We start from the raw sequence: 27755 nt of genomic DNA on the forward strand, positions 1-27755 counted from the left end.
AGACTATATCAAGCTCAAATTCAAGGTGTGGGGGGCACTCCCACTGGCAGTGACGGGTCGCGTAAATTTAATTAAAATGGTTATTTTGCCAAAATGTCTGTATGTTCTGGAGCACGCAGCCATACCAGTATATAAGGCCTTTTTAAAATCCCTACATGCATTATTCCCGGCTTTTATATGGGGATCCAACAGATCCAAACTTAGCTTGGCTACTCTGCAGAGACATAAACAGGAGGGGGGAATGGCACTACCGGATTTGTTTATGTATTATCTAGCTGGGCAGTTGAGATATCTACAGCTATGGACAGGGTCGGACCCGTTACCAATGAGGGAACAGCACCTCGCTACATATTTGCATCTAACGCACCTTTGGCCAGTGCTAGAAAGCTCCCCGGGAACTTATAAAAGAATGCTCCCAATCCACAAGGTGGCAGTGCAGGCATGGACGGCGGCCAAACAAATTTATGCATATGCAGATATACAGGTGGACATGCCACTATGGGATAATCCCCTTCTTTCACATCTAATGGAGGGGCAGGCCCCCTCTTTCTGGGGTGGCTTTTAGGTGTTTAGAATCGGGGATGTGTATACGGATAAGGCCATTAAATCCTTTGCGCAAATGCAAGAGGACTTCCAAATTCCTAGGAAAAGCTTTTATAGATATCTGCAGCTGCGACATGCTCTCGGAAGTCAATACCCTAGGTCAGACCACGAATTCTCACGATTCCCTTTGATTGGAGTTTTTAAATCACAGGGCCCCCGGGGGCTGATCTCGGCTGTCTACACGGCCCTTATACATGCTAAATTGGCCAATGTCAAATTACCGGTAAAACATAAATGGGAGAGCCTGATACCAGATCTGACAGGGGAGGAATGGGAGGATGTACTGTCATCTCCTATGTCTGTATCACCGGCGGCAAATAATAAAATGATTCAATTAGCTATAGTTCATCAGAGTTACCTCACGCCGGTGAGGCTGCATAGAATGGGCAGATATCCTAGCACTGAATGCCACAGGTGCCGTTTTCCCAGATCTGATTTCTGGCATATGATCTGGGATTGTCCAGTGGTGGCCTCCTTTTGGGGGGAGGTGTTGAAAGTGGTTGAGGAAGTGGTGAAGCAGCCGATCCCCTTTTCACCCAAGATTTGTCTATTTGGGGTGCTGCTTGAAGATCAGTGGCCATTCCACATACGTATTTTATTGCAAGAAGTATTGTTCATGGCAAGGAAAACCATCGCACTTCGGTGGATGGATCAGAGACCTCCTAGGGTGACGAAATGGAAATCGTTGATCAATTCCATTATTCCATATGAGCGAGTATTATATAAGAAAAGAGGGTGTGTTGGTAAATTTTATAAAATATGGCAGATTTGGTGTGATTCATCGTGTACCCTGTATACTCCGCATAGATTTACAGACCTGAGGGACCAGTTGCTGCAACCTTGAGGAGGACGGATGTTGCATGATTGGTTACTTATAGGATTTCTATATTTTGTATGGAATAACTCAAACTGGCCTGGGAAAGTATTTTGCCCGCTGGCATGTTATTATGTTATTACTGAGGGTTAACTATGTGATCTATTAGGTTATGACATGTTAAATACCACCATAGCCACTATGCATCTGTGTTCAAAATTTGTATGACTACATAAATGTGTTTATTTTCTGTTTATGTACTATGGACATTTGTATTGTACAATTCTTTCAATAAAACGAGTTTAAAAAAAAAAAAGTACAGATATGAGGCCTTGCATGGTGGGAAGAGCTACACTGGTTCCTACAGAAATTCCAGTTGGCTGCTTTACATTGATTGATAATACGGAGCTTCATGTAGGAACCACACAGCAGCGCACAGGGTGGGAGGTCGGCTCACAGAATACAGGGTCCGTGCGCCCTCCTTTACCATGCGCTTCAGTGCTTGGTTCCAAAATCTAGTTGACAGATTTTCCAGAATATTCACCCTTCATACATATAATATGTGCAAATCATTTTACTACTTGTTATGAGCTGCACTTTTATCATTTACAGTTGGCAGTGGTGCACATATTATTGTATCCCTCAGAAACTAATCAGAATCCAGCTCCTCATTGTTTAGCATATGTAAAAGAATTACTGACTTTGCAAAAAAAGTCAGTGGACTCTCAGATAGGCAGTAATAAACATCATGAACCTTTTAATGAGCTGCCACTTTGACTATTTCCTATGCAGAACAGATATGTACAGAGACTTGCATTTTTGAATGGGCACTGCTGTGGCCAGGGGCAGGCGATGGGGGCAATCACCACCCTCCCCTAGACCACTGAGTTGGAGTTTTAAAATCAGCTACTATCGATTGGATTTATACAATAGATAGCGGCCAATTTTCATATACTTCCTCGCTCCCCTTCAGCTCCGGGAGCCATCGCTCTGGGTCCTGATGCTGTCAAGCAGTGCACACAATGTCATGACGCTGGATCAGGACGTAGTGTTCGGCAAGCGGCGACTGAAGATGAAGAGCGGGCGGGGAGCCAGAAGCTGGAGCCGGAAGCTGGAGCCGGAAACGGTGAGTGGTGAATATAAGCTTCTTATCTGGGGTCTAATATTTTAGGGGGTTTGATTTGGGGTCTGATTAATTGAAGTAGTCTGATCGGGGTCTGATTAATTTAAGGGGTTTTGTCTGGAATCTTAATAATTTAGGGGGTCTGATGAAATTACAGGCTCTGATCTGGGTCTGATTAGTTTACGGGGTCTTGTCTGGGGTCTGAATATTTTAGGGGTCTGATAAATTTATGTTTCTGGTCTTTGGTCTGAATTAATTTGTATTGATGAACTAGCAAGGAGCCAAAGATGTCCAGGCAGCAAACTCTACCGTGGTCAGGAGAAGTCGTCATGGCGGTCTGGGCCGGTCAGAGAAGAAAAGTAAAGAGAACGTCTAAAATCAGAGAAGACATCACTTATGAGTAACTGGATTTATAGAGGAGCTGTCCGCTCTCCTGACATGTCTGTTATAGAAAATCCTTATATTCCCCATGAGATAACAAATTAGGAGCATCTTTACTTAGAACTGTGCTGTAACATTCCTTTGTTATTCCTCTTGGAATTGTATGAATAAGGCTACATGGAGACTTTTTGTAATGCAACTAATTAGTTTTAACTGTAGAGATACAGCTATTTTGGGGACTGCAGCTGCCACTCGATAGTTAAAATCAATCAATAGTGCTATAGAATTTGTCCGTGTAGCCCAGGACTAATTCACTTAACTGGGTGCTTCCATTCCACTTGTCATAGGATGTGTCCCTACACAGTGTCATAATGTCAGTGATAATCAGACACGGTCAGAGAGTGTACGGACACAGCACTTTGACAAGGGGAATTGTAACACCCAGTTGTCAATTTATTCATACATTTCTAGGAGGAATAACAGAGGAATTTCACAATACAGAGTTCTAAGAAAGGCTGCTCCGGAATTGTTATTTCACTGGTAATACAAGTATTTACTAAAACAGACATGCCAGGAGAGCTTCTTTAATTGTGTATTCTGCCTGTAACTGCTGTCTCTTGGATAGTCTGCAGTGTGATGATACTCTGTGGACTGCCAGTATAAGACCAGTATCAGACCACTATATAGTCAGTGTATGGCGGTATTACTGGTATTATTGGTGCTTGTATAGTGGTAGTGTACACTTGTCCCTGACTGACAAAGTGAGAGTAGCCCTGTCTTTTACCATATGTATAGGTTTTTCTATGTTCCGCCTTAATTTTTCTATTTGCGTTGATGGTATGGTTTACTGGATCTATTTAAGGGAATCTTGGGTAGCGTAACTTAAGAAAGCAAAATTCACCGCAGTGCCAGGATTCAATTGTTGATCCGTCTCTGGCTGTGGCAGGCAGATTTACATAGGCACAGCTGTAGCTGGCACATTTGCATGTCCACTTCTGTGGGCAGGCACCAATTCTATAACGCTGGCTCTATTTTATGGACCTTACCCTTCTATGCATACTGCTTTGTGATTGAAACTATTTCTATGGACGCGACTCTTCGACACAACTGTTTATGTTATTAGAACTACTATCCTGGCAGTCCAATATTCTAGATTTAGCACAATTTAGGGTTGTAATACATGTAAAACCCCCCAGTTTACAGCTAGCAGCATGCCCTACAAAGTTCATATAAAACATTTATAGATTCATGGTTGGCAGGTGTAACATCTTTCATTACACAAGGGATGCTGTCCTAATGATCAGGCATCAGATAATGACCTATATATAATTTTGAAATAATGTCATTTTCAAACTGACCCCTCACAATAAACCCTACAGTCCCTGTAACTTTTCAGCTTGTGCTATAAACACTGGTGGCAGGGTCTGCAGTCACATTATTTTTTATCAGAGGTTAGGGTTCGGCAGGTTGGCCCTGGATCTCCCGAATCGGTTGTTAAAATTACCCAGAACCGGTTCCCTGCACGCAATTGTATCCGCGTCCTTGGGATAGGGAGCCTCGCCATTCGGTGCTTTAGTAATGAAGCAGTCAGCGCGATGACATCATCACTTCGCTGCAACGTTCTGCCGGATGAGGCCTGGCATCGCTGGAGGACGGCGCAGGAACGGGGACAGGTGAGCATGTAATGTTTTTTTCTTTTACAGTGGGCAGTGTTGGGGGCACTATCTACAGCGGACTCTATGAGGGGGTCCTATCTACAGGGGACTCCACAGGGGGCACTATCTAGAGGGAGAGCTATCTACATGGGACTCTATAGGGGGCCTATCTACAGAGGTCCTATCCACAGGGGACTCTAGAGGGGCCACTATCTATGGGGGACTCTACAGGAGGCACTATCTATAGGTTCCCTATCCACAGGGGACTCTACATTGGGCACCATCTACAGGGGACTCTATAGGGGAACTATCTACAGGGGACACTATAGGGGGCCTACCTACAAAGGATTCTACAGGGGGCACTATCTACAGGGTTTTTACAGGGAGCACTATTTACAGCCTGTAGACTAGAGGGGGACTATCTACAGGGCGCACTATTTTCAGGGGACCCTTTAGGAGGGTCCTCTCTACAGGGGCCCTATCCACAGGGTACTCTACAGGGGGCACTATCTACAGGGGGCACTATATACTGGGGACTCTATAGGGGACCCTATCTACAGGGGCCCTATCTACAGGGGACATTACTGGGGGCACTATCTACAGGGGACTATACAGGGGGCACTATTTACAGCATGTAGTTTTGGCACTGTATCTGTGCATTAGCTGAGAGATTTGTGACGGCTTATTGCCCACGCCGCACTGTCCTCCACCCTTCCCACAGTGCACAGCTTAACTAAATGGGCTGAGCCTGCTTAGAATATTGAATATGCGCATATAAGTGTATATGTAATGAGTGAGTTTAATGTAATGTGTGGGTAGGTATGTACGCTTATGTAATTATATACATAGTGTGGCAATGCAGTTAAACATTCGGGACAGGGAATTAATTTATTTAGAGTCCACATTAATATAAGGTGTATTTGGAATATTGTAATTGTTTTATTTGATTATTAGAATAATTTTCCATTGTGCGATACACCGCTATCCCCCACCTGGCGCGATTGTCTTTGTCGGCAAAACAGAGAACCTGTTGTTAAAAGTTTGTATCCCACCCCTGGGTAAACAATTGGGCTTGAATGAGGGATGTTTATATAAAACACATCCTCAGCTTGTAATGATTTATATAGTGCTGTTAAATTAGTTTTATAGTCATCCTTATTATTGTTCTTATTTCCATTCTGCATTTATTTAATATAAAAAAGTATAGTTATTTTTGTGAAGGAATTGAAGGTCTAGTAGAGTTGACCACTCACAAAATACAATAAAAAACCTAATCCACATAATAGACAACATAGAAAGAACATTCAAATAACATTCAATAATCCTTTTTACAGATTAATTTCAATGATATTATTAGTAATATATCCTGGGAAACCTAACATAGAACTTGTGGCAGGGGAAATCACATTTCTAATTAAGCCCTTTTCTTTATTGTTCTGTTGTTTGACTTTAATATTTATTACAATCTGATACCATAAATGTTTCCGCTATGAAGAAGAGGGACTTAGTGTTGATCCTGACACTTACTGAACATGTGCTAATATATTTGAACTTCATATTTTTATAACTGTTTGGATGATGCTTGGCTACCATGACTAAACCTAATATTAAAACGTTGCCAAGGATTATAACGCTCCAAATCTGCATAATGATGAACAGTAAAACAATAAGTTACTTGCAGCAGACTGAATCTGGGCATAACATCCATGAAAATACAACATTCAATGAACGGTGAATTTAATTGCAGTAATAAGATGGATTCAATTTCACCACAGATGGCATTAAGCTCATTAAAGCTGGCCATAGATATAAAGAAATTGTCAGCCAAAAGATCGGCCAACACTTAAGATGAACGGTTCTCCCATTCATATGCACATTCTAAGAAGCGGGGAGATGAGTGGTTGTCACACATCACCGTCAGTGGCGTAACTATAGGGGTCGCAGTGGTGGCATTGCGACCGGGCCCCAATGCCAGGCGGGCCTGCGGCCCCTAACACCACATCAATGAAAAGTTACCATAGTACCTGGGGCCTATGTAATAAACTACACGGGCCCCCGTTACTATAGTAACTGACTGCAGTTTCCGGAGCACAGCGGAGATCCTGACGTAACAGCGCTGTGCGCAGTGCATGACTTCACACCGCTATGCGCTGCGCACAACATCCCGAGACTGGATGGAGTCAGGACCTCCACTGCGGCCAAAGAGGAAGGTAAGTTTAATACCACTGTCTGCTGAAGCTGGATGGTCGGGGTCCGACTCCTGGGACCCCCGCCAATCAGCTGTTTTGAAGGGGGTGCAGCGCTCGTACGAGCGCTACTTCCCCTTCATTTCGGTCACTTTTTTTACACACTTTATCGCCGACATGGACGTGTCAGCGATTCACAGTGTGAGCAAGTAAGGAAAATAAAGGGGAAGCAGCTTTTGTACAAGTGCTGCACTCCCTTCAAAACAGCTCATTGGCGGGGGTCCCGGGAGTCGAACCCCGACCCATCAGCTATTGGTGGCCTATCCTGAGGATAGGCCATCAATGTTTAAGGACTGGACAACCCTTTTTATGCCTACCATGTGGTAGGCTTAGATACAGGGCCCCAGCAGACAGTAATCTTATACTGTATAAGATTACTGTCTGCTGGACCCTGTATCTAAGCCTACCTTAGGCTTAAATACAGTGTCCAACAAACCATATCACACATGCACTTGGGCCCTGTATCTAAGCCTACCATATGTGTTAGGCTGTGTTGACATCAATGTTGTCCTTCCGTTGAGGGGTTCTTTTGGAGGTTTCTGTCGGGTAACCCCTCAACGGAACGGCAAACTAAAACCTCAGCTTCTGTTTCCCTCACCATGATCTCCATGGTGACAGAAATGTTGCTAAATGTTTCTGTTTGTCACCGTTGTGACAGGGTTCTGTTGTTCTTGACGCAATCAATAGCACAGTCGACTGCGCTATTGATTCCGTCAAAACAGCGGAACCCTGTCACAACGGTGACAAACGGAAACCTTTAGCAATGTTTCCTTCACCATGAGATCAATGACTTCCTATGTCTTTGTATTTTTTTAAACTTTATTACTACTGCCTTATTAATAGCTGCTAGCTGATTGACCGCATCCATTAGTAAGGAGGGACTTAGTGTTAGCCGGTGCAGAGGCTAACACTAACCCCCGTTATTACCCCGGTACCCACCACCACCAGGGGTGCCGGGAAGAGCTGGCTATGATCCAGTACCCGGCCATCTGTAGTGATGGCCGGGCACTGGGGCAGCCGCAGGATGGTATTATAAGGCTGGGAAAGGCCAAACACAGTGGCTGTGTTGTATCTGGCTGGTTATGAAAAATGGGGAGGGACCCACGTAATTGTTTTAAATAAATAAATAATTGGAAAGAACGATGTGGGGTTCCCCCATTTTTATAACCAGCCAGATACAACACAGCAGCAGCACCCTAGCATTACCAGGGTGGGTAGGGCCACTGTTTTTTGGCTTTTCCAACCTAATAATACCAGCCTGCGGCCGCGCCAGTACCCGACCATCACTACTGATGGTCGGGTACTGGATTGTACCCGGCTCCTCCCGATACCCCTGGTGGTGGTGAGTACCGGGGTAATAATGGGTGTTAGTGTTAGCCTCTTCACGTCTAACTTTGAGCCTCGCCTTAGTAATGGACGTTGTCAATCAGCTAGCGGCCATTACTAAGGTGGTAGTAATAGAGTTTAGAAAAATACAAATACATAGGAAAAATTTTTATTGAAATAAAAATCCCACACATAAACATTATCCAATTTACTGAGAATAAAAAAAACGCCGCTATCGCAGTAGACCTCAAATCCGAAGTAGTCCTACAACCGAACTTGTAAAAAAACACAAACACACAAAAATAATTAGTAACACATAAAAAAGCAAAACAATTATTATTCTTACCTTTCCTGGGTCCAGCACTGGAGTCGCCATGTCAGCGAGCCGGGCCCTATATATCTAATCCTATCATGTGTGATACTGTCTGCTGAGCCACTGTATCTAATCCTATCGTGTGTGATACTGTCTGCTGAGCTACTGTGTCTAATCCCATCATGTGTGATACTGTCTGCTGAGCCACTGTATCTAATCCTATCCATAGCTATAAGGTCGTAGTGCTATAGATATGCTGTCTCCTATATACACAGATACATACACGCACACACATTTTTTTTGGGGGGGTATATGTATTGGGGTTATTTCCCCTGACATTTTAAGACCTTATTGATGTCCCTGGCTGCTAGTGCTGCATTGTTGGGTCACTTAGAAGACCCAGTGATGCAGTTGAAAGCTGCGGGCCATCGGACATGAGAAGTTTTGAGGGGGGCCCAAGAAGAATCTTTGCATCGGGGCCCATGAGCCTTTAGCTATGCTCCTGATGACTGCCACTGCTTATCTCAGGGGAAGAAGGTTAAATCATCCAGAAAAAACAACACACTTGTCTATACTGTATTTCTCTGGTTATCAGATGTCAGGGAGGACCAAGCAATTCAATATGGCCCATTTACACTGGCCAATTGTAACGATAATTGGCTAGTGTGTATGGGAAGAGCAATGATAAACGATAAAAATTACTGTTATCGGCAGCATGATCAGCTACATTTACAGTAGACATTGTTGTCTAGTGCATGTCTCTTATGAAAGCTGTCGCTAGAAGATGCCCCTTACTGGGCAGTGAGGGTCATCCTGATGGAAATGCCTATCAAATCTTTATATTGTTATCCGATTCCACCTAAAAATATTTAGCATCTTGGGGCAGCTTTAGATACTTTTTTATTTTTAGCGTAGTTTAGCATGATTCATGGTAGTGGTAGGAACAAACTTATATATACATCCATTACTTTGGTTTTTGTGTTGGGGTAACTGGCTATGCAAGAGGTGAGTTGAGACCCCAATGGTTGGATCTAAATATGATGTATTATTTTCTTGAACTGCACAAAGCTGGCTTTGAAAATGTTTTTAACAGAGTACAGATGGTAAGTTACCACACCAGAGGGGCCCTTGACAGCAATTGAGTGCTTGAGCATGTTTAGCATGCCCCCCTACCAACCCTCCCCAATCTGGGAATTATTCGGTGGCACCCGATGAACTCTTATGCTGCGGAAACAAATTAGGTTAATGACAGTGTGTTCTGCGGGCAGTCTAAGGTGTATGGGGGCCTCCTGTTGGATTTAAAATAATAGGAGCTAAAAGCTGTCAGTTAGTTTTCTGCCTCTCCCCATTATAACAAGCATGCTGAGCAGCCATGTTTATGGGGAGATCAGGGGTTATTGCTGTCAGCTGAACGAACATTCAGTCAACACTGATGTGTATGGCAGCCTTACAGTCTATGGAGAAACTTTTTGTTTTACTGTAATACTTCCTTTGGTATCTCATTTCCTGTTCTATATTATATAGCATGACTGAGGATATTGCCTATTCACTCCCCATGAGGCAGATCACCACATTTCCCATAATCAGTAATTCAATTCTTCCATCTTATAGAAAAGTGACCTATAAATTATATTTTATTGCTAAAAAAATATAATTGTAAATAAATAATTTAAAATTTCTAATTTCTCGGCACATACAGATAGTATGATTCACTAAATGATTAATAAAAATAAGTTCAAATGTAACGGAAAAAAAATGGAAAAAAATAAAGAAAATACACATTTATTCAAGTCTATAAACAAATACTTTTGCTCTGTTCACATCATATTGCCCTGTATTATATTTTTGTTACAGTTGTTTTGATAAGCGTTGACTATGTTGTTCAATACAATTGAAAAATAGGTATATCAATGTATACCGGCTATATGCCAGAAGGACAGTCTTTTGGTTTATGTCTTCATGTTAAAAAGTAAGGACATCCCATATAAAGTTACATTTTTTTTAACATATGCATCAATTTTTTACTTCAGTTCAGTTTTAGGGATTTAAAGCAAAATGTGATGATATGCCTCATGGAATATCAATACAGAACAGAATTTGATATTAAAATGGAAAAAGCCTAGACAAAAAGTTTATTCCCATTTAAGACATTTATGGCATATCCACAAGATATGCCATAAATGTCTGATAGATGTGGGTGCCACGCCTGGTGAGGAATCACATCCGCAGTGATAACGAATGGGAGTTATAGAAACAATCGAGTGGATATGCCATGAATATCTCAGATAGGAATAACCCTTTAACCAGTGATATGGTTTAGATATTAGAGCCAGAGAAAAAGATGGCAGATCTGTGAATTTTGTGATTAATAAAAGATAATTTGTTAGTATTTTTTTATTCAATTACATCACCTTTATCTTTATATACTGTTTGAGTGAATATCAATTGTATATATGTTGAAATATTCTAAACAATAAATACCATAAACATCAATTACATGGGGAGTCCTTATGCCTTATTCACACGAAAGGCATAATTGGCCGTGTGACGACCTTTTTTTTAATGGCTGTCACACGGCTCAATTAAAGAGTATGTACGTCTGTGGGCTATTTACACAGTCGGTTTTTTTTAACAGACCTTGTGAACGGCCTGTAAAAAGATAGGACATGTCCTATTTTTGCTCGATATCCTGGATGCCTCAATAGACTAAAGTCTATGAGGGATCTGTGAAATCGGGTCCTACACTGATGCATATCGGCTGTGAAAAACTGCTGTTTTTCACTGCCAATTTGACAGCCGTTTGTGTGAATAAGCCCTTAATTTTACGATGTATACGCCAAACATGATGTGAACCTAGCATCAACTGCCCTGGTTTTTGCTTTTACTGTTGAATGCAGATTTAGAGTTTTTCATACCAACAGTATACTTTTCATATATGACGCTGCCAAGTCTAAGTCTTCTGTTTACTGAACTGTCGACTTTGGATACAGAAGATTTGTTCCATCATGTTTTAGTGGCTGAGTATTACATTTAATGACTCAGCACAAAGCCTTATAAATAATAAAGTGAATAGAGATAAGTTGTGTTTTTATTCACTTGCTTTTTAAGTTGAAATAAAGCCAGTTTCCAAAAATATCCCTTAAACACCTTGGACTGCCGCAATCTTTCTGGCTACTTTTACAGGGCCATGTGTCTCCTGCTTGGCAACTTGATAAATGTTGCATATTTCTGTAAATATTACATGAGCAGTAAATATGAGAAAATAACGCCAGAAAATCCATTCTTTGATTAATGTGCTCTATTAGATTTTAATTGCATGTTGTGTCAGTGATATGACTATATGGCTGGCGTTACTCAGCCAATATTCAATTATTTGTTAAGATGGTCTGCAATGTAGAATCAATAGACATGTAAAGCTTGTAGATAAGGTCATATGCTAGGTAATATTTACAAAATGCTCAACTTTTTTTGAGCCCACTAACCAGACTTTATTCTAACAGTGCTTTCAACATTTTTTATGAATATATAGATGACTTCACTCAGATCTGGATCAGCGGACAATATTTACCAGTATTTTGAAAGGATCTTCCTCACTTTGTATGTACCTATACACCTAATCTGTCTATCTTTTTGATCATGTCTTGTATCACTTGTCCCGTCTGTCAGTGAGGCCCCTCTCTTACTCCATTTCGCCCTATGAAATGCTCGCTTCAACATGCTTCTTGGGTATCCTCGTTGTCTAAAGCGACTGTATAATTCCTTACACTCCGTTTTCTTCCTGTGAGCAGTTGTGCTTGGCCTTCAAATATTGACCCACTGGGATATTGCTCCTTAGATTAAAATTTTTTGCAGCTGTACCAGATTAATAAATTGTTAGTTGAGGTAGGCTTACGAAACCTTTTTGTCTTTACTTCAAGCCCTTTTGGCTTTTGGAAGATGGAGAGGAATAAAAATATGAAAATCTGAAAAATGGCTGCGGCGGGAAGAGGATACAAGTGAGTAGATTACAGATATACTTATTTGTAAGGGCATACCCACCATAGAGACAGCCTAGCCAGCTGCTATACTGCCTATGAGAATAAGGGGTACAATTCAGGCTAACCCTATTCCCATTTCTATGTGCGCCTTCCCAGAGTTCCTCTTATTAGCAATCGCAGGAACATTAGCTAATAATGAGGAAATGTTTAGAGATTTATGCTGGACATTGTGGTTTCTTTATCTATCTGGATATGACATGTCATGTAGCCTCTGTGGGATCTTTCATTACTCTCGGCACATGAGATCATAGTACCCTCCTTATAGCCTCATATTGAAATCAAAACTGGCTAATGAATAAAGAAATCTTTGATATGTGTTCCAGGGGAACAGCCATTTCCCCCTCTTCTCACAATCCTGTGTCTGTCTGTAAGACAACTGGCTGCAGCAGGAGCCTCACCCACTGCTCTGCAATAGGAGACAAAGAATGTTAAGCCACATGCCCTCAGCAGTCTACTAGTTGAAAACAGAAGAGATCAGCAGGAAATCAACCCCTTCATTCTCTGCCAGATTTCTGCAAAACTTTTTGTTTCAGAAACATGCAGAAAATCCAAAATACATACAGACATTGTGAGAAGGTTTATCTCCTGTTTACTTTTATTATTTATTTCTAGGTTTAGTGTCCTTTTTATTATCACTTTCCAACTTGCAAAGAAAAGTTCCATAAAATCCCATATACATGCCATGATTCTTCTGTGTTCAGTGTTATGGAGAGTATTGGGTGAAGTAACTAACAACTTCATCAATGAACTATCATATTAACAGGGGTAGAGCTCGATTGGCCAAAATCTGTCCCCCTTTCATCATGTGCAGATGGTAGGGCCCAACAGTGCATATCCACCTGAAGCTCATAGGAGTACAAATGCGTGCACAACCATTCAGATTTACAAAAAATATAAGTCAAGGCTGATTAGAGCCAAAGGACTCTGGTCAGTGGCGTATTTACAGATGGTGCAATAGTTCCAATGGTTCAATGCCCCTTCCGCAGCATGGGAGTAGCGGTAGCATAAATGGGCGATGATAGTTAGGGGCCCTGCATTAGAGTACAAGAGTTTCCAGTTATGTCTCTGCATTTGGCCATTTGCGAGGAGTAGGACCAGTTTGCTTAGTGCGAGTACTAGCCGTAAATTACTTATGGAAGACCTTTTTCACATGTCAGTCTTTTTCCCCGATTTTCTATTTCATCATAGAAACAAAAAAACAAAAGAATAATTTAAAAAAAACCCGGAAGCACCGGATCTATCGCATGACATTGACTTACCAACATGGGGCTCCTCATTTTACCAGAAAAAATAGCACAGCATGCTTCCCTATTTTTTTCTGGCATTTTTAACTGGATCTGTGATGGTGGCTCTAAACAGAGCCACCAAGACAGATGTGAACATAGCCGCCACCATGTTATTTTTAGGTCCAACACTCACTGCTGATTCATTTCTAAATATATTTTTAATAATATGTTTTATTTTTGAGTTCAATATATGATCAGTATGCAGTAAGCTCTTATGCTCCCCCTAGTGTCCATTGCAGAGAGAGAGAATTATAATTAAATTCATGGCTATGATGGGGATTTGGAGCTCTGTGTGAGAAAGACCGTGCTCCAACGTCTATAAAAAATATCTTGAGAATGTTGTATCTATTAAGATCAAAAATAAAACGAGGACATTCACTTTAAGCCTTTCTTATCCTAAGAAGAGGTGCAGTTGAATAGTAGTGTATTTAGGCTACAATATTTTAAAAAGTGTAATTTTGATGTTTATGGTCCTTTAAGTGATGTTTGGAATACACTTGAAATCTTTGCAGACTTCAAATTCGCTAAAACACATCTACGTGATTGAACAACAGTTTTTGAGAGTTGAAGAGCAGTGTATGTAGCTTCAGATTACATGTTTTATTTTATCAGATGGAACTGCAATACTGTATTTCTCAGAAATGTAACTTAACAGTCCTGATATAGGTCAAAAGTTACAGTTTTATATTTTAGGAAAAGCTTTTCTTTCCAAGAAATGAGTCAAGTCTGAAGTTAGTGTTAGTGATTCAGTAACCTGCTCCATCATGAACACCGCAGACAAGAGTAAAAATTCACAAAGGGGATTTTTTTTACCCCACTCTAATACAGACCCTGCTCTTCAAAGCGTTACACTAAAGGATTATGGAGCACATCTGTCACATCCTTAAGAAGCTAATACAATTGCTTTAAAATAGTGTTTTTTTTAATGAGGACCTCTCACCTCTCCTGACATGTCTATTTTAGTACATACTTGTTTTTCCCATTTAATAACAATTCTGAAATATCTTCCCTTAGAACTCTACCCTGTTAAATTTCTCTGTTATTCTTCCTAGAAATTTATGAATAAATTGACAACGGGGTATTACCAGTTTGGGGTGTGTCCCTACGCAGTCTGGCAATGTCCAATCAGTGCTGACAAAGTGAGACTAAGTAAAAACACACCCCTTTGACAAATGGTATGGTAACGCCCAGTTGTCAATTTATTCATACATTTCTTGGAGGACTAACAGAGGAACAGCAGAATGCAGAATTCTAAGAAAACATGCTTCAGAATTGTAATTTTTTGAGGAGTACTAGTATTTATTAAAATAGACATATCTGGAGAGCTGGCAGATCTGGGAATGTCATCCTCATCTCCTATTATATTGAATGTTTGTCTTAAAACCTGCTTTCTTTGTTTTATTTTACTCTTAAGCTTGGGTTGTAGATTTGATTCAAAGTTCCGTATGCTGAGGAATCTCTACTCCGCAATCCATTCATGTGCCGTACCGACTCCATGCTTTCATTGCCAACAAGGATAGTCGATACACAGATTGTCATAACAGATAAAGGCAGCAAGAATGGAAGAACAGCAAAATGATTAAAGAAAAAAATGACACAAAAAACATGAAAAAATAATAACATAAATAATAGCAATGAGCAAATACACACAATGCAAGCACAATAAAATCATACTTCATATTACATAAAAAGCAGCAAAATCATGAACAATAATATTAATAATAATAATAATAATAATAACAACAATATTCAAGTAACTATAATGTCATTATATCACTGAAAAATCTAACTTTTGCAAAGGACTGCAAATGCCGGACATATTAATGAAAACGCAGCTCATTTAACTAATTTCATATTAATGATGGATAAGTAAAAGATTAATAATATATAACCTTAAATAAGTATTCTAAAAATAATATAGACACAAAACAAGTAACTATATTCAAGTCTTCAATCAGTTGTAGAAATAACTATGAAGTATGAACTCATATACTAAGAATGTAACAACCCGCAGCACCAGCACAAAGAAAGGGCAAGAGAGGGGAGATACATGTAAACCAGGAAAGATACAGAATTGTACTCTACACTCTACCTATACATAATTAATAGTTCTGGTACATTCCTAAATAAATGCCCTAAGGACAGCAGAGTAACCGCCCAAAAAAGGGCAGCTCCACTCTGGGACCCCCTATAACACCCTGGGGAACCCATCCTGATATTTATCTAACTACAACAACTAATTCTCAAAGACAATCAAGGATCTGTTATTGTATTAATTGCAAGAGGATAAAGTATACAAATAATACAATGTAAAAAAAAATATAAAATAAAAATAATATTACACATTAAACAAACCTATAAACTTTGATCTCGAAATAGTCTAGTATTACTTCCCAACGCGTTTCCCCAAACATAATAATTCATCAGGGGGAAATATTAGAACATGTTATAGGTAACAATAATTAACCATGACGATTGGTCCAGTCCTCACAGATAAATAAGTTGAAGCAATACATTAGAAACAAAATTAAACCCGGTCAAGGAGTAACAGTATACCACAAGATGTTGATACATTGCAGTATACAGTATCCAGAAAGCACACATCAAGGATCATGTTAAAGTGTAGCAAAGGATAAAACTCTGGCACATGTACCAGAGTGCACTTAACTCTCCAAATACATTTCAAGGGATCCCAAACGATAAGTGAGTATGCTCGATGCGTGGTACTGCTGTTGGCATCACACAGTGCAGATGGTATCCTGAACTCCCGTTGTGGTGGCATCACGGTGTTATAGGAGGTCCCAGAGTGGAGCCGCCCATTTTGGCATGATTAATATGCTATCCTATCCATTTTGGGGTACATGCGAGTTTATGATCACTTTTTATTCCATTTTTTGTGGGAGATAAGGTGATCGAAAAACAGCGAGCCTGGCGTTTCCCGTGCCTGTTAAATAATGTTATATTGTAATAGTTCAGACTTTTACGGACGCAACGATACCAATAATGTTTATTATAATTTTTTTTTACAATACTTTAGGGGGGAAATGGTAAAAGTTTTTTTTTTTACTTTAAATATTTGTATTTGCTTTTGTACATAAAGGAAACGGTATTGACTTGAACCAGCGATCGTTGGATCGATTACACTATATAAGGCAATACTATTGATCCCGCTCATTTCAGTGACGTGTCGGTTGTAACATACAGCCATCACCCGCATTGTATGGAGCGGGCTCAGCCCGTGAGAGCGCTCCATACAACGCGGGTGACAGCTTTCCCTACCGAGCTATGACATAAGTATACATCATACATAAGGAAAGGGGTTAAGTAAGGAGAAGTGCTTTTCTTAGGCTATTTCGAGAGATAGAAGTCTAAGAGCTCATGCACATGACTGATGTTTTCTTCAGTTTCGTATCCGTTTCTTTGCGAATAGCACATTGAACCATTTATTTATATCGGGCTATGTACAAATCCGTTTTTTTGTGTGCCCGTTCTGCAAATTATAGAACAGGTCTTATTCTTTTCCGTATTTGCAGTCTGTCTCACCCATTGTAGTAGGTCGGCAAAAAAACGGACAGCACACAGAAGTCACTAGGTCATGTGTTTTGGAAAACGGAAACAGTCATGTGCATGATGCCTAATAAAGACCAATAAAGGGAATCACTGACTGAAAATTGAATAAAGCATTATTTGTCTATTAGTTCATACACCTTGTAGATCTATATATCTAGTCTTGACACTGACTGAATCACTAGATTCCACATATCTCCAGAGATATAATCTAATGAATTAGATGAACACCCCCCCCTGTACATTATATTATAATTCCTTGGCCCGTGCCTAAGCTTAATAGAAAAGACATTAATTTAGATCATACTATGAGATATTATACCTATGCACTTGCAGCGATCTCATAAAAAATTCATAGCTGAAGTACATCCCCACAATGTCAGCCACTGGGCAGGTTTTATCGTTTCACTCAGGGGCTTTATCTCTTCATATCAGTAATTGCCTTTTCAGTGTTTTGTTTATTTAACATAGGGTTCTCGTAGTCATGAAACATTGCTATACAATACCCTGTACATTCACTCACAGTAATGGCACCACTTGGAATAGAGAAGATCACACTGAACATTATCTGAGAAAATGATCACGGAACTGCAGGAAACAGTTTGCTCTGTCATTTTCTGAAAAGTCCTTACTGTTTTAGGAATAAATCCCTGCCAAACCCCATTCACTAAAGAAAATGTAACTTAATTCAAGTAATCAAAGTAATAAGTATTCCCACTATGGTTTGGCCCGGATATACTGGCATGTGAGAGAGTATATGTACGCATTAGGCCTCATGCACACAGTAGAGAAGTGCAGTGCATGGAGCCTGTACAGGAGCCCACAGAGTCCTGCTTCTCCATACTAAAGATTTTTAAAGGAGGGGTTTCAAGTGCGTGTGTGCTCATGACGGAGATGGCAAAATGCTCCCCGATTACTGTATACTCCCTATGCCAGGAGTATTCATCTACAAGGGGCACTGTGTGGCACTATCTAAAAGAGGAACTGTGTGGCACAATCTACAGAGAGCACTGTGTGGCACAATTTGTGGGGGCAATGTGTGGAATTTTCTATATGGACACTGTGTGGCTCTATCTACAGGGTGCACTGTGTGGGACTATCTACAAAGGGCACGGTGTGGCACTATACAGGGGGCTCTGTGACACCATCTACAAGGGGTATTGCATGAAAATATAAACGGGAGCACTGTGGCATTATCTACAGGGAAACTGGTGTTCTATATACAACCGACAATGTGTGGCACTATCTACAATGGGCACTGTGTGGCAACTATCTACAAAGGGCACTGTGTGTGGCTCTATCTACAGAGGGAACTGTGTGGCACTATCTACAACTCTACAATGGGCAATGTGTGGTACTTTCGACATGAAACACAGTGTAGCACTATTTGCAAGGTGCACTGTGTGGCACTATCTACTGGGGGCAGATAAGCCTCGTATTTCTGCTGCAGATCTAGAGGTTGGAATTGCCTATGGAAAATCTGACTGTGTGAACATAACTTTACTGTTGTGTTCTGCTCGAAAGTTCACTTGACGGCAGACCCAGTTAAATGTACCTTCACTAAAAATAGTTGAGTACACCTGTCCTATGCCAACTTTCTACATGCACTACATCAGATATTTTTACATAGGGTGGTTTACTGGTTAGTCATAGTATTCCTGTAATATTCATGGTGGTCTTGAGTGGTTTAGTGGTTAATGCCTAGTGTTCTTTTGGTCTAGAGTGATGAAGGGGTTAATATTGATATCCCTTATCCAGGTATGTCTGACCTTCTAGGGTGGCTGTGGGTTAATATCTAATATCCCTATAGGTTTAGTAGACTAATGGTTAAAATCGAATATCCGTGGGGATTTATGATGGCAAAGTAATAGTGGAGACCTAGTGCAGGAAAGTTTATCTACAATTTAATTTTATTTCAATCCCCTGCTTCCCTTCACACAATCTCCCAGTTAAATGATGAAATGTTGTCTGCCTGCAGCTGCCACTAGAGGGAACTCACTGCATAGGTATTTATACAGCTTCCATAGAACTCAATGATCAATCAGTATGCAGTAAGCTACCCCTAGTGGTGGCAGAAAGACATATAATTACATTTGATGCTTTCTTATGAATGGCTTAGGAGGAAATTTCCAGGTATAGGAACAGGGCAGGTTAATAGGGAGGGCACGCACGCTGGGACCTGCACCAATTTGGTTATCTAGAGGGCCTCCACTAAGAACCAGATCTATTATTCTATCTACCTATGTATATGGGCAGTCTGTAGTGTATTTTTACCTCTGGACCCCCACCTTCACAGATTTCCATGCACATGCATGACTGCTTCTCTTTTTTGTGGTTACTATAAGGTGACAGGTGGTCTTGGTTTCAGATGTTAAATAGGAGCCTCTGCCAAATCTTTTACACCGGAGACCTGATTGCCTAACATTGACTCATCCCTATATAGGAAGCCACCATGTGTGCCCCTGGATATCGTATTATGGAGATATTTTCCCCTAGAAACAATTGGTTCAAAATGTTAGATAGGGGCATCCACCAAATCTTTTACAAAATATGCTTTAAGGGCAGAATACATCTGTAATACAATATTAATGAAGCATGTCACAATATCTTGAAATCACATCTGCATAAAAATCTCTTGTATGCCTCCATATGAAATTTGTGGTATAAAGAGGTACAATAGAGCCCCATACGCTACTATAGGTGCCATATTACGGCTCCATACAACTGTTGAGCTTTATAATACGGCCGTGTGCATGAAGCATTAAACTAGAGGGGAGATGTATTAAGGCTGGCGTTTAATACGCCAGTCTTAATAAATAATTTTTATTGGACTATGATGCGACACATTTATTAAGATGCCTCTTGATAAATGTGTGAAATCGTGAGGCTGTCTGTGCGGCACAATTGTGGCGCAACGACTGCAGTTGTGCACCATTTATTCCTCCCTTCCCATCAGGTATAAAAGAAAAAATAAATATACTCCCCTCATCGCTCCTCCCCTCTGGATCCCCTCAGGCTCCCTCAGCATGCCACGGCCTATAAAAATGTCCTGATGCCAAGCAGCCTCATGGTCTTATATATGATGCAGCACTCGACGTCCTGAGTGCTGCGTCACATACAACAGCCTAAAGCTGCCTGGCGTCAGTACATTGTATGAACCGCAGCCTGATGAGGGACCTGGAGGTGAGAAGAGGAGCAATGAGGGGAGTATACTTTTCTTTTCTTAATTGGTCGATGGGGAAGGGGGGCGGTAGTCCGATCTTGGGAGGCAAGATACGGGGCCTGGAAATGGCTTCTACCTTGCTACGCCCCACAGAGTGAAAATCGACACCATATAAATTTCTGTTATAATTTACGCCAATTTTCTGCCATAAATGATAGTACATTTTTCTGGTAGCTGTGGCCAAGCTCCCTTTCAGGAAGCCATGCCCCTTTCTTTAAATAACTTTTAAAATTGGCGTAGAAAGGTTGATAAATTCCTCCCTAAGGGTATGTTCACACGGCTTATTTACGGACGTAATTCAGGCGTTTTATGCCTCGATTTACGTTTGAAAATGCGCCTCGATAGCGTTGGCAAACATCTGCCCAGTCATTAGAATGGGTCTTACGATGTTCTGTTCACACGGGCATTTTTTTTACGCCCCGCTGTTAAAAGGCGGGGCATAAAAAAGATGCCCGCATCAAAGAAGTGCCTGTCACTTCTTCAGACGTAAATGGAGCCGTTTTCCATGGACTCCATGGAAAACCAGCTCCATTTAACGTCCGTAATGGACGCAGCAAACAGCGCCTCAAGATGCCATTACGGCTGAAATTTTCTCCTGAAAACAGCCCCGTAATTTCAGCCGTTACGGACGCTGCCGTGTGAACATACCCTAAGTGTTTTTGTAAATATTCATCTTGAGCCCTATTTATATATCTACTTGGTGTTAAATTGATACTACGTAGCAATCTCCATAGCAACTCGTCTCTGTTCAGTGCTATTGCTTATGTATGGAAGATCTTTGTTTGATCCATGTGCACACATTCATCTTTTTAATCACTGCCTTTTGTGCTCACGCTCACAACTCCACTGCTTGTAAGCACAATAGTTTGGGTGACCCTTGACTACAGGAGGATACCATCTTTCATGCAATTAACATAATGTAGAATTAGGAGACAATAAGTCGACAATTCTTCCATGTTATTTATTTGCTGAAAGTGAAGAAAGCAAAATAAAATAAATCATGCAGTACATGCACTGTCAGACATCACAGTCAGAAAACGGATACCTAGCAGAACAGAGGCAAACTGAAACCAACTGAAAGAGAAAAGATACCACTGAAATCAATGGTCATACAAATGGAAGAGATAGTTTCCGTTTGGCTTTCCGTTCATCTGGTTCTTTGACGGAAAGGTTGAACGAAACAGATAAACGGAAAGACAAAGCTGATGTGAATGGGCCCTAAAGCTAATTTTCATAAGCCACAAACAAAGACACGTTTTGTACTCTGCAACAGTCAAATGCAAATTCAAGGAAAACTTGCACAACGGAACGGGGAGGTGTATTTTATATTTAGTACTCAGGGCATGCACTCGGCTTTCCTGGGATGATATATTATAGAAGATTGCTAAGAAACGACATATTCCATTTATATATATTTTCTTCCAAAATTATTTCAATTTTACTGTGAAGGTAGGAAGCGGATATGATACATTGTAATGTAGATGAGAACACGTGGGTGTACTACTACTGAGCGGTGAATTGGAGGGCTCAATTTCAAGTTGATGCATTTTTTTCTGCAATTTCTTTAAGGGAAAAAACTTGAAAACCTGGGAGTTTCTTAGTAGCCAAGTGATTAAAAAAAAATATAAGGATGTACTCACACAGGATTTGTAGCATATTTTTTTTTGTGTGCAAAATAGAGTAATTTGGGACCCTGGGCATTAAAGATGATGGAACCCCTTACCAACCACTAAAGCCATGATACACGTGTTGGTACGCAAAGTACATTTCTTACTTGTATTTTTTGCAGGATGTGCACTTATACTTTAAAAAGTGTTGTAACTAACAAAAGGGGCTGTGGGCCCTTGGGCATTGCCCTAGTGCCCTAATGGTCCGTCCATCCCTGCTACTAGGTGGGCTGCTAATTTATTTGCAACTTACTCCAAATAGAACCTGATATGCTTTGTATCTCTCTTTGGCTATGTTCACACTTCGCAGATTTGCTGCATATTTTCCATCCAGATTTGTGGACGGAAAATCGGCAGCTTATTACAGTAGCAGCAAAGTGGGTGAGATTTTAACAAATGTCATCCACACGCTGCAAAACCTTTTTTTGAGAAAAAGTGCATAAATTTACCTGCGGTGGAGATCTTTAATTTGCAGCATTTCAATTTATGCTTCAGAATTGTTGCACTTTCTTTGTGGATTTTCCCCATTGAGTTCAGTGGGAAAGTGAAAATCCGCAACAAATTGCAAATGCTGGGAATTTTTCTGCAGAAAAACTATTCATCCGGAGCAAAAATCCACAAAAAAAGACATAACAATCAAAACAAAAGTCAATACTTACCACCTGGGCATTGAAATAGTGACGGCTCTTTGTTCCCACAGCTGTTCTCCGTGCTGCTGGCCTTCTGGAGTGCTGAAGCCAATCAGAGCCGGCAGCAGTCACATGAGATGCAGCATCTTTACAGGAGGCTGGCTGCACAAAGACCCGACGTGGAGAGCATGGATAGGTCGCTATGGCAATGCCAGGGAGGTGAGTATTGTCTTTTTTTTTTTTTTAAATGGCTCTGCTTTATAAAGCAGTAAATCCGGGCAAAAATCTGGACCCTAATATAGTGTGGAATTTTGGTTGGAATTACCTGTGGGTTCTAGGTTGGATACCCTGCAAACTTTTCTGCAGCATATCCGACCTGTGTGAACATACCCATAGAATTGTCCATATGGCCAACAGGACAGATTCCAAGACTTTTTAAAAGATAAATGAAACCTCCTTTATTGGCCTTATAACCTTTACTCCAAAATCTTCCCTTTATTTTTACACTGCTAGTTATATCTAATCTCAGAAATTATTTAATCTGTTGAATACATATAGTTGAATGACACAGTATTAGTGAGATGCAGTCCATGAGTTCATTCAAAGTGGCACTATCACTGGCACGATGGAAGCCGTCTTGGCTCCTGCATAGTGATTCCTCTCATCAATATTTATTTTTTGACAGTTTTGACAGATCTTTGTCAACCAAATCAAATAGAACAAGACCGGTCATTTCCCGGGCCTCCACCAATGCTAGTATTTACACATGAAGTGGGTTTTTGGTTTATAGAAGGGTCCATCGCTGTATAAACAATTAATGATAGCGTTTCCAGTCCAGTTCTTGGCTCAATAAACACTCATTGAACTTAATGGGCACTCCACTATGCTTCTCACTGGTTTACAATAAGGGGGGATTCACACGAGCGTGTATTCGGTCCGTGCGGGCCGCGTGGTTTTCACGCGGCACGCATGGACCAATACAAGTCTATGGGGCAGTACAGACAGTCCGTGCTTTTTGCGCAGCGTTTGTCTGCTGCGCAAAAAGCGCGACAGGTTCAATAACTCTGCGTATTTCGCGCATCACGCACCCATTGAAGTCAATGGGTGCGTGAAAATCACGCGCACCACACGGAAGCACTTCCGTGGGACGAGCGTGATTCGCGCAACAGCAGTGAAAAGGATGACTGAAAACAGAAAAGCACCACGTGCTTTTCGGTTTCCGAACATCCAAACGGAGTGTCTTTGCGATGAGCGAAGTCGGACAAGCGAACCGAACTTCACCGGGTTCGGCCGAACTCGTTTTGGCCGAACCCGGCAAAAAAATTATCGGTACGCGACGTCAGGAGATAGTCACTGTCCATGGTGCTCAAAGAGTTAAACTGTTTCAGCACCATGGACCGTGACTTCCGATCCCAATATACATGAACCTGTAGAAAAAAAAACGAAGTTCTGACTTACCGATAACTCCCGGCTTCTTCCTCCAGTCTGACCTCCCGGGATGACAATTAAGTCCAAGTGACAGCTCCAGCCAATCACAGGCCAAGCACAGGCTGCAGCGGTCACATGGACTGGCGCGTCATCCAGGGAGGTGGGGCCCGATGTCAAGAGAGGCGCGTCACCAAGGACGCGTCACCAAGGACGCGTCACCAAGGCAACGGCCGGGAAGTTCTCGGTAAGTACGAACTTTTTCTTTTTTTTCTACAGGTTTTGCGATATTGTGCTCGGCATTCACTGTCGAGGGTACTGAAAGAGTTAGCTCTTTCAGCACCTTGGACAGTGACGGCCGTCGACTAGCCTCGTCTCTATGATCACGCAGCCGCGCATCAGACATGGATGACACACGCAGCTGTCAAATGGTTTTTGCACGCGCAAAACGCAGCGTTGTTTGCGCGCGCAAAAACGCAACGTTCGTGTGTATCTGCCCTAAGAGTTCATTTTGATAGCCCCCAGCAGTGTAACCCCCCCCCCTACGTTCCTCAATAATCAGTTGGATTCTGTCAAACTAGCAAACTAGTCTATGGTGTTACTGTCAGTCCTATAGACTTTGAATGGAGCGGGATCACGCATGCTTGACCACCCCTCTATTCAGTCCTTCTCACTGCGGTCTTGCAGTGAGGTTGATGGGAGGCTCGAGACCCCCATTCTAGTGACTGGTGGGGGTTCTGGCAGTAGGGTCCCCAGCAATCAGACAATTATCACCTATCCTGTGGATGGGTAATAAATGTTAATTCTGGGATTACCCCTTTAATTTTTTTTTTTTTTATCACTTCAGACTTTGATTGCCTATCATGAGGATATTTCATCATTGTCTGACGTGGAAAAACCTCTTTAGTTGATTAAATAGGATTTGGCTAAAATATAACAAACACGTTAAATTTAATGTGGTTGGAAAAACTATTTTCTTCATATACATGACAATGCCTACACACCGTGTTCAGTGACAGTCTTAGGGTATGTTCACACACACTATTTACGGACGTAATTCGGGCATTTTTTACCCAAATTACGTCCGAAATAGCGGTTTAATAGCGTCGGCAAACATCTGCCCATTCATTAGAATGGGTCTTACGATGTCCTGTGCAGACGGTCATTTTTTTTACTCCCCGCTGTCAAAAGGCGGGGCGTAAAAAAGAGGCCCGCGTCAAAGAAGTGCCTGTCACTTCTTCAGACGTAAATGGAGCCGTTTTCCATGGACTCCATGGAAAACCAGCTCCATTTAACGTCCGTAATGGACGCAGCAAAAAGCGCCTCAACATGCCATTACGGCTGAAATTACGGTGCTGTTTTCTCCTGAAAACAGTCCCGTAATTTCACCCGTTACGGACGATGCTGTGTGAACATACCCTTAGGTTCCATGCACACACACCCATATTATGGATTTGTGTTGTACAAACATGTAATATGGAATCTATAGACTGCTAAATTCCAATACTGTACCTTCGCATACCTCCGATTTTATACAAAGGCACAGAGATTTTTTTTATCATGAATTCATATGGAATTCGTGACAATAAAAATTAGGGCTTTTAGGCGTTTTCAATGCATGCCAAAGTACAGAAGTATTCTCCCCTAGACGCACTACTTCTAGGGGAGAATATGGTTCATGATAAAGGCACCATAGAGTGGCATATGGAGTGCCTATGGGTTTGTATTCCGGAATTGTATAATATTTGTGCGCGGCGGCACAGGATCTGTGTACACGACTTTGCCTCATGCAAAACTTATAACTAGTAAATGTGTAAAGGTTTTCAGTAAATGTTGTCAATTGCATTGCAAAATAAGTCTTCATCTTATTAACCACTGTTTTATCTGCGCTAAAAGAGAAAAGAGAGAATAGAAAATGACTTAAAGGGGTTTTCCAGTGCCCAAAATTGATGGCCTATCCTCATTCACTTCAATGGGTGAAGGCTGCAGTACTGTGAATCACCACTACATCTGTGTCGACGATTCACAGTGAGCAAGTAGAAATGAAGGGGACGCAGCACTCTTCAAAAGAGCTGAGTCCAGGGAGTCGGAACCCAAACAATCAGCTATTGGTGGCCTATCCAGAGGATAGACTATCCATTTTTAGGGACTGGAAAACCCCTTTAAGAAGCTGGGGAATATTTTAACATGAACTGTGGTACAATAGAGAAATCACATACAAGCAATCTAATATGAGATATATGAAATTCTCCTACCTTGCTTTGTCTTTTCTGCCTCCTGCGAAGTCTCAGAAACTCCTTGTGTTGCCTTGATACAAAATTCACAGCTGCATATTCTAGTAAAGCAGCAAACACAAACAACAGGCAAACAGCCATCCAGATGTCAATCGCTTTCACGTATGATACCTGTCAAATGCAAAAACAAAATACTAAAACTGTGTCCTTGTACTGGCAGAGTATTCGACTGTTTTTCTTTTATTATTATTATTATTATTATTATTATTTGGGGAATATACAGAAGAGACAATGCTGTAAAATGTAGTGACGCCTTTTTGGTGTTTGTTCGCACATTCAGACCACAATTCTTTAATAGCCATGGGATCTATATAATGAATGAAATGCAAGTAAAAGGTACTTTAGGATGCTTCTATGTGTAGCAGGGGGGGAACGCTTATCTTAGGCAAAATTTACACTATGTCTGTAGTGTATGTTCAGCGTATAAGCCAGGGAAGCCTACCGACATATACGCTGATGTGTCCATAGAATTTAATAGCTAAATTGAGGCCAAAAAGAGGGCGAGTATAGATTGGGACCCCACGGCCTTGACCATGTTAAAAAGTGTAGTCAAGTACGCTTTTTAAATACAACTGTATAAAAGAAAGAAAGTATAAAGTGCGCTAATTGGAGTCAATGGCAGAAAATATGCAACAGTCTAGAATTTTAAGAAAATGGGAGGGCACTACCTACCAATATAATGGGTGCAGTTGTGACGCAAAATAAAATAGCAAAACCAATCAATAGAAGAAAAAGAACACACAAAGTAACACACACTGTTACATTTTATTCAAACAAAGTGCTACATCATAAAAACAATAAAAAACTGTTGAAATACAAAATGCACTAATATGGAACAAGGTAATTCCTACACAATGACAGTTGTTACAGGGCCATATCCAGATAAAGAAAAATACATCAGCTTAATATAAATGTCATTTAAAATATATAACCATGTGTCAAAGAAAGAATATTTAGACTAATTAAATATTACATAAAATACATTTTTACAAAAATAAGTAGCCTAGTTTGCAATAGCAAACATGAGATGATGAATCAATAAAGTAGGCTCTTACATTTGCAAGATCAGCATAAGTATGTTACGTCATCGTTTGAAACCCCACGTGTATCACTTATACTAATCGGCTTCCTCAGTACCTTGATTGACCTATAGAAGGAGACAATGG

General features: G+C 40.9%; 1 protein-coding gene across 1 annotated transcript in view; it reads right to left on the reverse strand.

Annotated features, from left to right (window-relative positions):
• Positions 1 to 27755, reverse strand: part of GLRA2 (glycine receptor alpha 2) — a 227473-nt gene that overhangs the window by 27685 nt on the left and 172033 nt on the right. The window contains exon 8 of the mRNA XM_075854432.1: positions 26551 to 26700. Coding sequence (XP_075710547.1) covers positions 26551 to 26700 — 150 coding nt within the window. The remainder of the gene's footprint in view (positions 1 to 26550; positions 26701 to 27755) is intronic.

The sequence above is a fragment of the Rhinoderma darwinii genome, chromosome 2 (assembly GCF_050947455.1).
Source record: "Rhinoderma darwinii isolate aRhiDar2 chromosome 2, aRhiDar2.hap1, whole genome shotgun sequence".
In the NCBI taxonomy this organism is placed as follows: Eukaryota; Metazoa; Chordata; class Amphibia; order Anura; family Rhinodermatidae; genus Rhinoderma; species Rhinoderma darwinii.